This window comes from Musca domestica, unplaced genomic scaffold (assembly GCF_030504385.1).
Source record: "Musca domestica strain aabys unplaced genomic scaffold, Musca_domestica.polishedcontigs.V.1.1 85, whole genome shotgun sequence".
In the NCBI taxonomy this organism is placed as follows: domain Eukaryota; kingdom Metazoa; phylum Arthropoda; class Insecta; order Diptera; family Muscidae; genus Musca; species Musca domestica.
Genome location: NW_026712418.1, coordinates 1,973,751 through 1,989,466, shown reverse-complemented (window position 1 = coordinate 1,989,466; position 15,716 = coordinate 1,973,751). Strand labels below are relative to the sequence as shown.

Below are 15,716 nucleotides of genomic sequence, written 5' to 3'. Positions count from 1 at the left end.
GTTTTTTTTTTTGTTTTCCAGGCAAATTTGCCGCTTTGTGGCCTTTCTTGGGTATCTGTGCTGAAGTGTTGATACTGTGTACCATCATTTTGATTTACGAGAAGAGACGCAACAAGAATGTAGCGGATGATGACACAGATGCCCAGGATCAGTAAGTTTCTGTAGATCATCTACATACACACACAGACACATACACACAAAAGTCTAAATAACAAGAACAACAACAACAAACAAAAAACACTTCCTTAAACATTTCTCTTTTTATTTCGAACACCAAGGAAATTAGTCATTATTTGTTTATTCTTCCGTTGACTTATCAACAACAACTTCTTTGTTGTCTCTTTGTCTCTTCTTCTGCCAAAGTAGTTAAAATACAGAAATAAACTAATTTCAATTTAAATTAAAAAAGTAACATAGTTTGACATAAACAAAAAACACCTAAAAATAACTATAACAGACAATATACAAATAAATTAAAAAAACAAACGACTTAAGTATGTAAAGTAATGAAACTAATATGAGAATAAGTTTAAAAACAAAAAAATAAAAGGAAAAATTAGTTTAATTTTAGTTGAAATTTTCAAATAAGTTACAAATTATAATTGTTTGCCATGTCTCGTTTTCGTCTATTTTTTTTTTAATTTTCTAAATATGATACACCACAACATAAAATTTCCGCAAAATCCTTCCATATATGTCTTTTTTTTTTCTTACTTTCTTTAAATCTTTCATTTCTAAATCAACAAACTTTGTTAGTGCAAAAGTACATTAATTTACAACATGTTAATACTATTAAATTAAAGAATAAAGTTTTATTATTAATAAAATAAAAAACAAAAAACGGTCTAAATTTACCAAAACCAAATACAACCACAATATGTTTTTATGTATTTGTAATTATATACATTTTTTTTGTTCTATATGTACATTAAAAGAGATACAATCATGTAATGAGAAAAGGGAAAAAAGTATTTTGCATAAGCTACAAGAAAACACTAAAGTTGTTAATTTTATTTTAAATAAATAACGAAAACCCAGCACCCTTCACAGATTTAAAAATAAACTCTTTTAGAAAGAGCTGTTTGCATTGTCTGGAAATAAAATGTTCCTGAAGTGGTGGCATGAATAGTAATACCTAAATTAAGTGGTTCAACTAACTTCAATTACACGGTCTTCTACAATAGATTTTGTATCCTACTTCTTGCTTCAGGTACATTTTCTTTTATTTTACATGCAAAAAATCTGATTAAATCTTTGGGTTATATATTTTTTTGTTAAAAAGGAGGTTTATTAAGCACTGCAACAATATTTAAAGAGTAACTCTTGGATTGCTCTTTCCTAACACTACAATGCTAGTTTATATTAAGTTATATAGGCGTGTAATTAAAATTGAAGAAATTAAATATATTTGTATTTATCCGCCCCACCCATTTTGTCCATTTATATATATTTTTGGGATTTTCACAAATCAAAAAAAAAATTCAAAATCCATTTGCCAAGTGTGCTTAAACATACCAATTCCATGCGTTGTTCACCTACACCAATGAAAAAACAGGCAACCAAATAGGCGGACATGTCCCCCTCCCATCCCCAAAATTGAGTGCAGAAAATATTTTTCTCCAAACGTAGCCATTAGTATTCCTAAACATTTAATAGTACCCCTATTTCAAATAGAATGTCATTTTCTATAACCCAACAAATTAGTGGTTGCCGCCTTTCTTTCATGTAAAAAATCGACTAAAATTATTTGAAATAGTTATTAAATAATAATTGTTTATTTTTGTTTGTATTTTCATTCAAAATTTTGGTTTATAAAATTAGTTTCAGCTCCGTTTCGTTTTTTTATTTTTATTAGTTAACATTTAACATTTAAAATCTTATATAAGTACTTACACCATACACCCACCCTTATATAAATATATATATATTTTTTTGTTTCTCCACTTAATAAATTTTATATCTATATACCAATAAAATCTTCATTAATCTATTCGGATTTTGTGTTTTCTCCAAATAAATATTATATTTTTTTATTTTATATTATTTTTTTCTTAATTTTTGTGTTATATCACTTAAATAATAATTAATTTTGAAATTCTACTATGATTTCTTATTATTATTATAATTCTTATGTTACGTTTTCTCTTTAAATAATAATAATAATTATATAAAGAACAAAAGCCTTTAAAATAAAAAATTAAACAAAAAAAAAATAAAAACAAAAACGTTTTTTTATTTTCTTTTATTTTAAATTGTATCCAAAACTATTTATTTGGCCAGCAAATGGAATTTCTTGTCCGCTATTGTATTTCTGGTGATTGTTCGCTCCTTATACTTGGATTATTTATTCGATGCCTTATTATGCCCTCCACCATAGTATGGACGGTATATTAAGTATATTATTTCGTTTATAACACCTCGAAATATACATTTTGGAGACCACAAATTTAGCGACATCCGTCCGTCTGTGGAAATCACTCTAGCTTCCGAACGAAATTAAGTAGGTTGAAAAAATTTTACTCAAATGTATATTATGTCTGCAGGACTTTTGGTATTGAAAATGGACCTCCCCATTTTCGGTATTTTGATGATTTTAACCACATTATTCACCGGAATTATTTCGAATTTGGTATTTGAAGTGCAATTTGGATGTTCGAAATGGATGCTACAGCCTATGACAGAAAATTATATGTGCAGGTCGACGTGTTCGCAGGTCCAGTTTTTTACTTGTCACAACATATACCACTGCGTGGAGAGGGTCTATAACTTGATTTAGGTCCAAAACTTTTTACACAAAATTACTGTAACGAAATTTGAATAATAGAAGATAAAAACTAAGTATCGAACCGGTTGGAACTATTGACGTCAGCCACAAAACAGCTGATTTTCAATCACCTGATGATAGAACTCTATTTCGGCTAACTCTTCAACATTTCGACCGATATCTCACACATAATTGCTTCAGTGTTATCTTCTAATGCGTGAATTGAAGCGGGCTCATCTGTATAGATATGACATTTTATTTGCCCCACAAAAAATAGTCTGACCAGGCCCAAACGTGAAATAAAATGTTCGCCTCTCAACAATTTCATTGTTACGCGTGCTGTTTGGCATGTGGCACCTGTTTGTTCAAACCACATGTCCCGCAAGTCAAGGTCTTGCATTTTGGGGAAAAAAAAGTTGGATATCATCTCACGGTAGCTCTCGCAGAATCTTTGAAGAAGTACTTTACAATAATGACACCAACACATAAACCTCACAGAACTTTGACTTTTTCTGGATGCACTGGTAGTTTTTGCAATGCTTCTGGCTGATCTTCGTTCCAAAATCGACATTTCTGCTTTCTTAGCCAAAAAATAACGTGTGTCGCAGAACACAAGAAGCGCGCGATGAACATTCTCAACATAGCGCGTATTGTGATAATAAAATTCAATGATTTATAAGCGTTGTTCGTTTTTAAGACGATTCATGGTTAAATTATAGACCACGAAACTAATAGATTCTTGCAGTTACTGAAACAAAGCAAAAGATAGGACGAGTCAGAGTCAAAATATTGACACCAGGTGATTTTAATAGCAAATGCATTCAACTTCAATTGTTTAAAAACGTCAATGCAATGCAATTTTGAAACCAAATTTTTGCTTTAAAGAACGTGTTATTCGTAAAACTGCTCTGCAATTATGTTTTTTGCGAACATGGATATTTATATATATTTTTCACATTAACTTTTTTCCATTCTGCACCTTTTCCAGTCCTTACCATTTTATGTCTTTGGATATAGTCATTAAATAAATATCCTAAAAAAACTGGTGTGACTTTGAATTTGATTGTGATCAGGATTATATATAGCTTATGGAGTCTCCGTCGATATTTCGAGACATTACTGCAAAAAAACAAAAAAAAATTACCCTCCTTCAGAGGGTGCAGGATATAAGCTGCAAGAATCTACTATTTTTGCTTTTTTTTTTTTTGATTTTATAAAAGGAAATTCGGTTAACAAAGCAAAAAGTTTTACATTCTTTTACGTTCTGGAACAGACCAAATGAACGTTTGGGAACACTGATATGTCAAAATTTATTAATATAATTTTTCTTTCAAAATGTTAAATTCCAAAATAGTTTTGACAGCCGTTCATTGTCCCAGCAACTGTGCCGATGCTACTACCTACCTGAATTCTTCTACCATGGAACACAGCTAGTTTTAATTTAAAAAAGGGTACCCTAGGTCGGTTTATGCGTACAAATAAAATTAGAATGAAACAAAAACGCAATCGTTTTTAAAATAAAAATTTGAATTATTCGATTTACAAGTGAAATAATTCGAATTATAATTGGAATAATTAGAATTACAATTGGAATTCTCGACTGTTTCAAAATTTGGAACAACAATGTGTATTATGTCTAGGATGGTTGGTATTGAAAATCGGATATATCGGTCCACGTTTTGGTATAGCCGGTATTTTGATAATTTCGCCACATTTTTTCACGGAGTTGTTTAAAAAATTAGTATTTGCAGGTCATAATAGCTTCTAGCGCCGGTGGCGAAACATAGTATATATTGGTCCACGTTTTGGTATTGCTCCTATGTAACGGTTCTTTCCGATATTCAGTTTTAGATGATTTCCGCCACATTTTCTTTTCTGTATTTGTCTAAAAATTGGTATTTGTAGTTCATAATAAGTTCTAGCTCCGGTGGCAAAACATTGTGTATAGGTTCACGTTTTTAGCAGCCCCCACATAATAGTACCTCCGGATATTCAGTATTTTGATGATTTTTGCCACATTTTCCCACATATTTGTCTAAAAATTGGTATTTGTAGTTCATAATGGGTTCCAGCTCCAGTGGCAGAACATTGAATATTATTTCCACGTTTTTCTATTGCGCACATATAACGATACCCACCCAAAATTCGGTATTTTGATAATTGTAGCCACATTTACCCACGAAATTGTTTCAAATTTAAGAAAATTTGGTAGATAAAAATCCTTGAAGTGTAAAAAGTTTTGGCATGGCTCCCATACAACGGCCTCATCCACTTTAGGGTTTTTGAAAAGGTCAAAAGGTATTTGTAGTTTAAGGTGGAACACGTTTGAATTCAGATAATTTTATATACAAATGGTTTCTTTACCCAATGGTGAAAGGTATTAAAAGTTCATTAATGTTTATTAGTTTTAGTTAATATTTTTTTACTTGTCCTCCTTTCTACGGCAATCAGTTAGGCACGTTTCCGTCCGAAGATTTATTTTTATGGAAGCAATTTGAAAACATTTTCATTTTTTAATGTTGGTAAATCGAAAATTCTTCTTTTTTAAAATAATATTTTTTTATGGCAAATTGTTTTGACAAATCAGCTGATTGTTTGCATGCTTTTGCAGGGACTCCTTCTATTAACTTCTCACAGTTTTCTTGCAAAGAGAATAAAAATGAGAAAAAAACGTTAGACACTTTGCCCAGAAATATTTCTTATTTTAGACATTACAAACACGTGTAACAGGAGAGGAAAGTTTTGCAAACACACATCTGAATTTAAGTTCAAATTCAATAAACTTTTACTTATTTTCATTTTTTTAGTTATTTTTTATTTTAACAACATCCTAATATTGTGGAACTTTTTGTATGATAGAAATTCTGCATAAATAATTTGCTTATTTATTATGTGATTTGTTTTTTTCTTTTTTACTTATAGAGCGAATGATGATTAGAAATTCCCCCTACCACAACTAGAAATAGAACTGCTAATTTAGATTTATATAATTACTACTACAACTACTAACTATTACTACTACTACTATTACTAAATACTATAACAAAACTACTACAACAACTGTTACAAAACAACTACCACCATCACCACCAAGAACAACAAGCAACCAAGAAACTGATTTAGAAGAAAAAGAAAAAACGAATGAATGAAATGAGATAGAACAAATTGTGTAAAGACAAAAAAAAAACAAACGACAAATATCATCACCTCAACCACAACTAAGCTACATCATCACCACCACCACCAACAACATTATCATCGCCACCTATATAGTCTAGCGCCATTAGCGATGTCATTATTGCCATTATTCGGGGTTATCATCATCATCATCGTTTTCGTCGTTGTTGCCGCGCCTTCTTCTTCTTCTTCATCGTCATCATCATAGTTTATTTCTGCATCACTAGTTGTCACCTTGCTTCAAGATTCAACTCACATTCAAAAGTCTTGAGGCCGGCGTAATCCAAAAGAAAATCTTAAAAGTCGCAGCCACTACCAAAAAACAAAAATCCATAACGAAATTCAAATCTCCACCACCACCACCAGCGTAAATTGAATGTGGCGAAGCAAAGAAAAAAATCTAAAACGTGATGAAAATATGTATTTTCATAAAATGCTAAATTTAATAAAACAAAATGTATTATAAATAATTTATAATTGAGAGTATATGTATATACTTATATCTATTAATATACATACATACAAACATACGAATCCCTCACTTCCTGCGCCCCTTCAAGAGAAGAAACCATTAAGAAATGAAAATCACGTAGTTAAATTAACAAGAGAATGATAATAACAATTATTATTATTATTAATAAAGGACAAAATTTTGTAATTGTTGTTAAACAAAAAAGAAATCCCTTTTTAACCATAGGATATTTCTCTAAGCTCTTTGGCCTCTAAACATTTTCACACACACACACATTAACACATATTTGACATTACTGGAGTTGATGATCTGAAACCCAACGATTAAATTAGTCACAAGTTGTTTCTATTTTGCTAAAACGAATATTGCAAACAGTTCAACAGTTTTGCTTGTAAATTAACATCATTTTTCTCAAGAAAACATTGCATACCTTTAGGAGTTTCATTTGAATTCCAACGGCTATCAGTCATGAATCAGTGTTGCCAATTGTTGCATATGACTATAATATTTTCTTTTTGGAAAATAAGAATATAAACAAATATTTTGGAGTTTTTTTGTTGTTTTTTTTTTTTACTTGAGTACTTGGTTGTCTCTATTCTGTATTGTCTGAAATTTCTCATCATAAACATAGGGAGACCATTTGAGCGGATCCAGTTCCACCATGCGCTAAGATAACTGGGTGGATATATAATACATGCTTCCATGGCACAATAAGGAGGTAGAACAGCTTCGTAAAACTACAGAAATACAGCCCTGAGACTATGCCCGCTTCCTGTCAGAATTATTCAAAATTACATGCAACAAGTTGTTTTCATTTATTTGTTATTTTTCCTCATTTTTAAAATGAGTTAAATAGTGCGAAAAATGAATAAAATTCCAGGATTTTCTTTCAAAAATATGATCTAAATTGTTCGATCTTTCAATTCCATAGCAAAGCTGACGAATTCAATCATCGATTTTGGAAATATTTTGTTTTTATTTTTTAAAAGAACAAATATATACAAAAATTGGGAGAAGTCGGACACACTTAGAAAAAAATTGTAACCAGCTGGGAGCTCTACCTTTTTATTGTACCATGTATGCTTCGGTGTGAACGAAGCAACTACTTGGAAGATTTTTGTTTTTATAAATCGTGTATACTTTCATTAATAAAAGTAGGCGCATGACTGCCACAAATTGTGGCATTCCATTATTAAGGGGTATCTTTAGAGTTCAATGGTTAGTAGCTCCTTGGCGGAATAATAAGGCGTAACACCAATCAGTCTTACTGATTGTTTATGCTGTAAACAATAAGTGTTTTGACAATTAATCTAGTTAATCAGCTACGGTAATTCCATGGTAGAAAAATGCAGGTAGATGCATTAACGCTTCGGAACATTAATATGACAAAAATTTTAAAATGTTTCATCAAAATAAGTAGATATATATATGTTTTCCTATATGACAGAAATTGGAGCATGATATAATATGCATTTTTTTTAACAATTTTTACAAATTTGAATAATTGTTTATTCAAAAAATTTAAAACCAAAATTGGTTTGACAGTTCATTGTCCCGGCAGCTGTGACGATGCGACTACTTGTATTCTTCTACCATGGCAAATTGACATAGCAAAACGTCAATACTAAGTTGGGTACACACTGTTAATCTTGAATGAGAAGTTTGGAAATAAAGGTCGATTGCGAGCAAAAATCGGCATTAACAGGATTTCGGAACGAATTTTTAAGACAAACTGTATGTCACTAGTTCAGTTCTCTATCAAGTTAACTTTGACATGACATTTGAAAATACAAAGTTGGAAATTATTACAATTGTCCCATGGTAGAAAAATATAAGTAAATGCATAAACACTTGGGAACATGTCAAAAATTGTAAAATGTTTTTATTTTTTCAAAAATCAATAGATTTGTATATGTTTTCTCATACGACGCAAATCGGAGGGTGTTCTGATATGCATTTTCAACAATTTTTACAAATTCCAATAAGTTTTTATTCAATATTTTCAATTCCAAAATCGTGTTGACAGTTCATTTTCCCAGCAGCTACCAATATTCTTCTACCATGAATTGTCCTATTACCTAACCTAATACGTCTTGCACACAAAACAAATCCAGCGGATTTCTATGGTCAATTATACTACGTATACTTCATATGATATTCATTAGATTTCAGAGTCGATTTGATTTGAGATTTATGCATTGGAATTGACAGTTAAATAGATTTTCATAACTGATGCTGTTTAACCCACTTTAATTGATTTACTTAATAACAAGGCAGGTATATTAAAGTACGTTTACATACAAATTGTTATTCGGGTTAACCCTGATAATAGACCAATCAATTTGATATTCAACCAATAAATTCGATTATAGAAAAATACGTTGAATTGGTTGGTTTAATTAAAAAAATGAAATTTTAAATTGGGTATGAATATTTGGTTTTATAAACCTTTTTGAAATTGGTTGATGAAAAAGTGATTTAAACACACACAGTAACTTTTTGTATGAAATTACTCATAACACAATCAGAAAGCATCAGCTGATCATCAAGGTTTGTTTGTCAAAACTATTATTGTGAGTGGAATCCCAGTACGAAAAATAAACAAACAAATTTTGACATTTCGTCTAATTTAACTCACATTATCAAGATTTCTTGCTTAGTCAGGATTAATAAAACAGATTTAAGATACAAAATTGATATTCCTACGACTGGATTTATTTTAAAACGGATGGGGCATCTACATAATAACGAAATGCATCACTAAGTTCTTATACTAGTACTGCGGTACACTCCAAGGTCACCAATATTTCCGCCAAGGCTACGTCTATATTTTGCTTTCGAATAATAAAAACTTTAAAATTTTATTTACCTTTTAGACGGTCACCAATGTGAAAAGTTATTTACATTTCAATATAAATTATCCACATATTACCTTTTTTCGCATCACTATTTTGGCCACTTTTTTCATTCTCTTTTGGTTGTGTATGTATAAATAAAAACAAACAACAGCTGACATTTTAAACATCCTAAAAAATGTTTAGATTTACAAAATCCACTCAAATGTCAATTCCGTAGTTGTACGTCAAATAATATCCATTGGATTTATGGAATACGATTTACAATTTGAATCGATATCCACAGGCAAGTGAAAAAAATGACAACAGAGGCGAATTTTGGTCTATTTTTCTTTCTGTCAAAAGTTTTTTGCAAGGATTTCGACAAAAAAGCTACAAAACAAAAAACATAACAAAAATCACAATTTTAGATCTTCCAGCATTGCTTTTGAGAAGATACTGGATAGCAGGAACTGGTCCCCTCACTGTCACTGTTTAGAGTTTGCCAGCGTCTGAAAATGCAAATTAATTTTTTTTCACAATTTTAAATTGTTGTTGCAATTGTCAATTTTTTTGACAACATTTTAAATGAAATGAACTCTTCTGTTTTTGGCGTGAAAGAATCTTTAACTTTTGCAACTTCTTACTTGAAACCATGGTAGAATTAAGAAGGTAAAGTCATTCGAAATTATTCATTTGATATGTACAAGTCTATTGTATATTGTATGTACACATATGGGAACCTATTTTCTATGCAGTGGAATTTGACAAGGTAAATTACAGTAAGTGCAGTGGTGGATATGCTTATTTGAAATTGCTTTACCTTCTTAATTATACCATGCTTAAGGCTGGAAATACATAAAGCGCATATTTGGCTGGCTTAAGTCATCGTCTGGCTTCTTCGTAGATGAACAAAGGAGGTTTAGGTTGACTTAGTTCGATTTTGGCCCTGGGCTCCTTTGTTCATTTCCGAAGAAGCCAGCCGATGACTTAAGCCATCCAAATATGCTCTTTATGTATTTTCGCCCTAAAACTTACTCAAAATAGCATCACAATTCAAAGAAACAAAACCTTTATACTTTTAAACATTTACAAAATTGTATTTTTGACATCGTTGACTGTTTCAATAAAATCTGACTTCAAAATTACTTGTGACATTTTTTAAAACCCTTCCTTTTCAGAAATTCTCTTGAATTTCCCAAAACCAAAAGAAAATCCCCCCGAAAAATAAAAACAATCTAAAAATGGTGCGTAGAAATAAAATCTTAGACAAAAAAAGCAAAAAATATATATATATAAATACGAGGAGTTGTTGTGTTACATTTAAACTAATGACAAGTGTAGTTTAATTATATTAATGAAAAGAAGCAACTAGGAATTTAAAATAATGTTTAAATAAAAAAAATCATCAAAAAAATAGACTGCCCGTGTCAAAAAACAGTAAACAAAAGAAAATTAAAAAAAAAACAAAAAAAAAAAAATACATGCAGAACAAAGACGAGAGGAGCAGTTTTATGAAAATATTTTTCATAAATTATGAAAAATTATTTAACAAATATTTTGTATAAAGCAAATTTAGAAAATCAGAGGAAAACAAATATAAATAAAAAACGTAAACGTACGAAATATTAATTAAAAATTAATAAATATTAATTTTGTTTTTATAATTTTATGGTGCATAATAATAATTATAATTAAAAAATCATTAAACCTCTCTCTCCCACACACACATACACACTCGGAAGTATATACAACAAAAATAGATAAAACAAAATCTTACAAATAAAAATTAATTGAAATTCATTGTTAAGCATCACATGTTGATTTGTAATAAACTATAGTAATTAAAAATAGTATTATATAATTGAAACGAAGAAAAGAGAAAGAACTTTAACTTAAAGCAAAAAAAACAACAAATTTTCAAAATCTTCATAAGGATTTGTAATTGCAAATAATTTGTTGTTCTTATAAACTTTTAATTTTGAATAGGTTCTCCCAAAAAGTAAAACACATTTCGATTTCTGCGAGAGCGAAGAAGAAAGATAAAATGTAAATATGCATAAATTGAACTGACAAGACGCAAAATTATAAAAGAAGGAAAATAAGTCATATGTCTCTAACCAGACGTTTACACAGGACAAATTGACTTGAATAAGAGTTGTATTTGACTACCACATAAATACTTGGCCAATTCGTTTTCTTGCTGTCTAGTAATTTTTAAAGCCAGTAAGTGCTAATCATTTTGGAAGTTGTTAAGAAAAACAATCAAAAACGGAGAACCAACGAGATTTTCAGCGTTCCCATTTATAATTTAGCGATTATTTTCCAACGTGAAACGGTCAAACTTTGTTCTTTTGAAATCAAATATTTTACAAAAAAAAAAACATAAATCGTGACTTTGGAGTGAAAATACAACACTGCCCAACTTGCAGCTGACAACAGTGTTGTTTATTTTACGTTTCGTCATAGTAGAAGAATACAGGTAGATGCATCAACGCATGAGGAGATTGATATGTCAAAATTTTTAAATGTTTTTTTTTTTTTAAATAACTAGTTGTTTATATGTTTTCTTATACGACGCCAATCTAAGGTTGTTATGACATGAATTTTTCAACAATTTTAAAGAATTTGAGCATTTTTCATTCAAAATCTCCAATTTTAAAATTGATTTGAGAGTTCATTGTCCCAGCAGCCGTGACGATGCGACTACAAATATTCTTCTGTCATGCGTTTCGTTCAGCCAACAATGGCAACAGCGTTGTATTTTCACGTCGATATCATGGTTTAAGCTTTGATCATGGTAGAAGAATACAGGTAGATACATCAACGCTGGGAACATTGATATGTCAAATAATTTTAAATATCTTTCCAAATATAAGTAGACTTTTTATGTTTTCTTATACGACGTCATTCGGAGGTTATTATAATACATGTTTTTCAAATAATTTTTCATTCAGCATTTTCAATTCCAAAATTGGTTTGACAGTTAATTGTCCCAGCAGCTGTGTTGACGCGTCTACCTATATTCTTTTACCATGGCTTTGATCTGTTTTTAAGTAAATTTATATTTATGGAATCCACTCGATCTCAAATACGTATTTACGTCATTTACGTGACGTATACGCTATGGAATTGACATTTGAACATAAACCATGATTTTCTTAAGACTAAGAGCATGTTTAGACTACTAAATCAGTTCGATTTCAAATGTCAATTCCATAGCGTATACGTCATTCACATAATTTACGTGACACATACGCTCTGGAATTGACATTTTAAATTGCGTGCATTTATTAGTCTAAACATGCTTATAGTCTTAAAGACGTCATGTTTATATTATATGCAGTCATATTTATTGTGATTGGTTAATTATCAGGGTTTACCCGAATAGAGATTTTGTATGTAAACGTACTTTTACACTCTCGATCATGATCAAGTTCTGAATATATATTTCTTTAATGTTCCACAAAATTGAAAAAAAAAACGAAAACTCCACCTTTGATAATTTGTCTTGTTCAGTTTAATTTAATTTTCAACGCGTTAAAAAAAACAACTGCCACAAACTTGTAAAGTCACATGGCTAGTTAAGATATTTTTTAGTAATTGTGTATTTCTCATTTCTAATAAACTAATATAAATAGTAGATAATTGTAAAATAGTTGAAATAAAACAATATGTTGTTTTTTCCTAACTTCTCTTTTTTTCTTGATTTAATATAATGATCTAATGTTTCTCAATTTTTTTCTTTCTTTTCTTTTCTCTTCTCTATTATTCTCTTATCATAATTCGCATTCCCATTCTGACTATCTCTATCTTCCTTTTTACTTTAGTTAAAGCCGAGCTTATGTCAGAATTTACTTACGAGTACTATAAATATACAGATATACATAATATAAAGTAATAAAATGAAATTAATTAAACCTATGTATTAATAATAATTTATTGTTAATTTGTGTATAAACAAAATGATGAAGAACATTTAAACATCCAAATGAAGCTTTATTATATATAAGCTGAGTAGATCCTCCCACACACACACACAATGATACAAAAAAATTACCGAAAAAAACCCGAACTCAATTAAACCCCTTTTTAAATATGTGCAAGATATATTGTCGATAATGCCGAAATTTAAGAGAAATCCAAAATAAAACTTTGATAAAAGTCACACGACATTATTCCCAATCAAAAAATATATATTATTAACAGATATGACTGTATTCTACGTTGATTAAAATTTTTAGAAACTTCATAGCCAAATTAATTGTGACTGGTCAATTATCAAAGTTTACTCGTATAATGATTTGTATGTAAACGTTTTTTTACCATACAAAAATAGATCTCTATATCGGATTTATTTGGAATCCAGGGGCTTGATTCTTGTTCTATGAAAATTTGAAATGAACTTCTAAGTACCTGTATTCTTCTACCATGGTTGTACATCAACTGCATTAAAAAAGCTGTCAATCAAATAATGTTTAAACAATTATTACATGCGAGGATAATTGTGTAAACGTACTTTAAGCTAAAATGCAGGAAGATAAAATGTTTTATCAAAAATATGTAGATTTTTATATGACGTCAATCGGAGATTCTTATGATATGCATTTTTCAAAAATTTTAACGAATTTGAAATTTCAATTTCAAAATTGGTTTGACAGTTCATTGTCCCCACAGCTGTACCGATGCGACTACCTGTATTCTTCTACCATGGCAGTGTAGTACAAAATTCTTACTTTGACATTTCGGCAGAACTACTACTATACCACAATAAAGATGTGTAACAAAAAATGTCATACGAAATGTCAAAATTGGTTTACGTTACGCTTGGAAACATTGATATGTCAAAAATTTTGAAATGTTTTTTACAAAAATAAGTTGATTTTTATATGTTTTCTTATACGACACCAATCAGAGGTTGTTATGATATGCATTTTTCAACAATTTTTACAAATTTGAATAAATTTTAATTTAAAAATTTCAATTTCAAAATTGATTTGACAATTTAAATCCAAATCCAGTGGGTTAACCCTCATATATATAAACGTACTATTAAATTACCTTGACTGTCGTAAGTGTTCGCATGTCAATGGCTGTCATTTCAAAAACAAATACATACGGCATTATCACAATATTTCCTTTGACAACAATTTTTTTTTTTTGCAAGGATTTCGACAAAAAAGCTACAAAACAAAAAACATAACAAAAATCACAATTTTAGATCTTCCAGCATTGCTTTTGAGAAGATACTGGATAGCAGGAACTGGTCCCCTCACTGTCACTGTTTAGAGTTTGCCAGCGTCTGAAAATGCAAATTAATTTTTTTTCACAATTTTAAATTGTTGTTGCAATTGTCAATTTTTTTGACAACATTTTAAATGAAATGAACTCTTCTGTTTTTGGCGTGAAAGAATCTTTAACTTTTGCAACTTCTTACTTGAAACCATGGTAGAATTAAGAAGGTAAAGTCATTCGAAATTATTCATTTGATATGTACAAGTCTATTGTATATTGTATGTACACATATGGGAACCTATTTTCTATGCAGTGGAATTTGACAAGGTAAATTACAGTAAGTGCAGTGGTGGATATGCTTATTTGAAATTGCTTTACCTTCTTAATTATACCATGCTTAAGGCTGGAAATACATAAAGCGCATATTTGGCTGGCTTAAGTCATCGTCTGGCTTCTTCGTAGATGAACAAAGGAGGTTTAGGTTGACTTAGTTCGATTTTGGCCCTGGGCTCCTTTGTTCATTTCCGAAGAAGCCAGCCGATGACTTAAGCCATCCAAATATGCTCTTTATGTATTTTCGCCCTAAAACTTACTCAAAATAGCATCACAATTCAAAGAAACAAAACCTTTATACTTTTAAACATTTACAAAATTGTATTTTTGACATCGTTGACTGTTTCAATAAAATCTGACTTCAAAATTACTTGTGACATTTTTTAAAACCCTTCCTTTTCAGAAATTCTCTTGAATTTCCCAAAACCAAAAGAAAATCCCCCCGAAAAATAAAAACAATCTAAAAATGGTGCGTAGAAATAAAATCTTAGACAAAAAAAGCAAAAAATATATATATATAAATACGAGGAGTTGTTGTGTTACATTTAAACTAATGACAAGTGTAGTTTAATTATATTAATGAAAAGAAGCAACTAGGAATTTAAAATAATGTTTAAATAAAAAAAATCATCAAAAAAATAGACTGCCCGTGTCAAAAAACAGTAAACAAAAGAAAATTAAAAAAAAAACAAAAAAAAAAAAATACATGCAGAACAAAGACGAGAGGAGCAGTTTTATGAAAATATTTTTCATAAATTATGAAAAATTATTTAACAAATATTTTGTATAAAGCAAATTTAGAAAATCAGAGGAAAACAAATATAAATAAAAAACGTAAACGTACGAAATATTAATTAAAAATTAATAAATATTAATTTTGTTTTTATAATTTTATGGTGCA

The 15,716-nt window shown here is 29.7% G+C and overlaps 1 protein-coding gene and 1 long non-coding RNA gene across 8 annotated transcripts in view; one reads left to right on the top strand and one right to left on the bottom strand.

Annotated features, from left to right (window-relative positions):
• Positions 1 to 1,866, top strand: part of LOC101893684 (neuroplastin) — an 82,929-nt gene extending 81,063 nt beyond the window's left edge. For all 7 annotated transcript variants that reach the window (XM_059131372.1, XM_059131374.1, XM_059131375.1 and 4 more), the window contains exon 7: positions 22 to 1,866. In XM_059131372.1, coding sequence (XP_058987355.1) covers positions 22 to 155 — 134 coding nt within the window. In that variant the 3' untranslated portion in view covers positions 156 to 1,866. The remainder of the gene's footprint in view (positions 1 to 21) is intronic.
• Positions 1,267 to 4,150, bottom strand: LOC131806734 (uncharacterized). Its single transcript, XR_009344154.1, has 3 exons — positions 3,760 to 4,150; positions 2,896 to 3,512; positions 1,267 to 2,801 (listed from the first exon to the last, which is right to left on the bottom strand). It is a non-coding gene; the product is annotated as an uncharacterized LOC131806734 (long non-coding RNA).
• Positions 4,151 to 15,716: the final 11,566 nt, after the last annotated feature.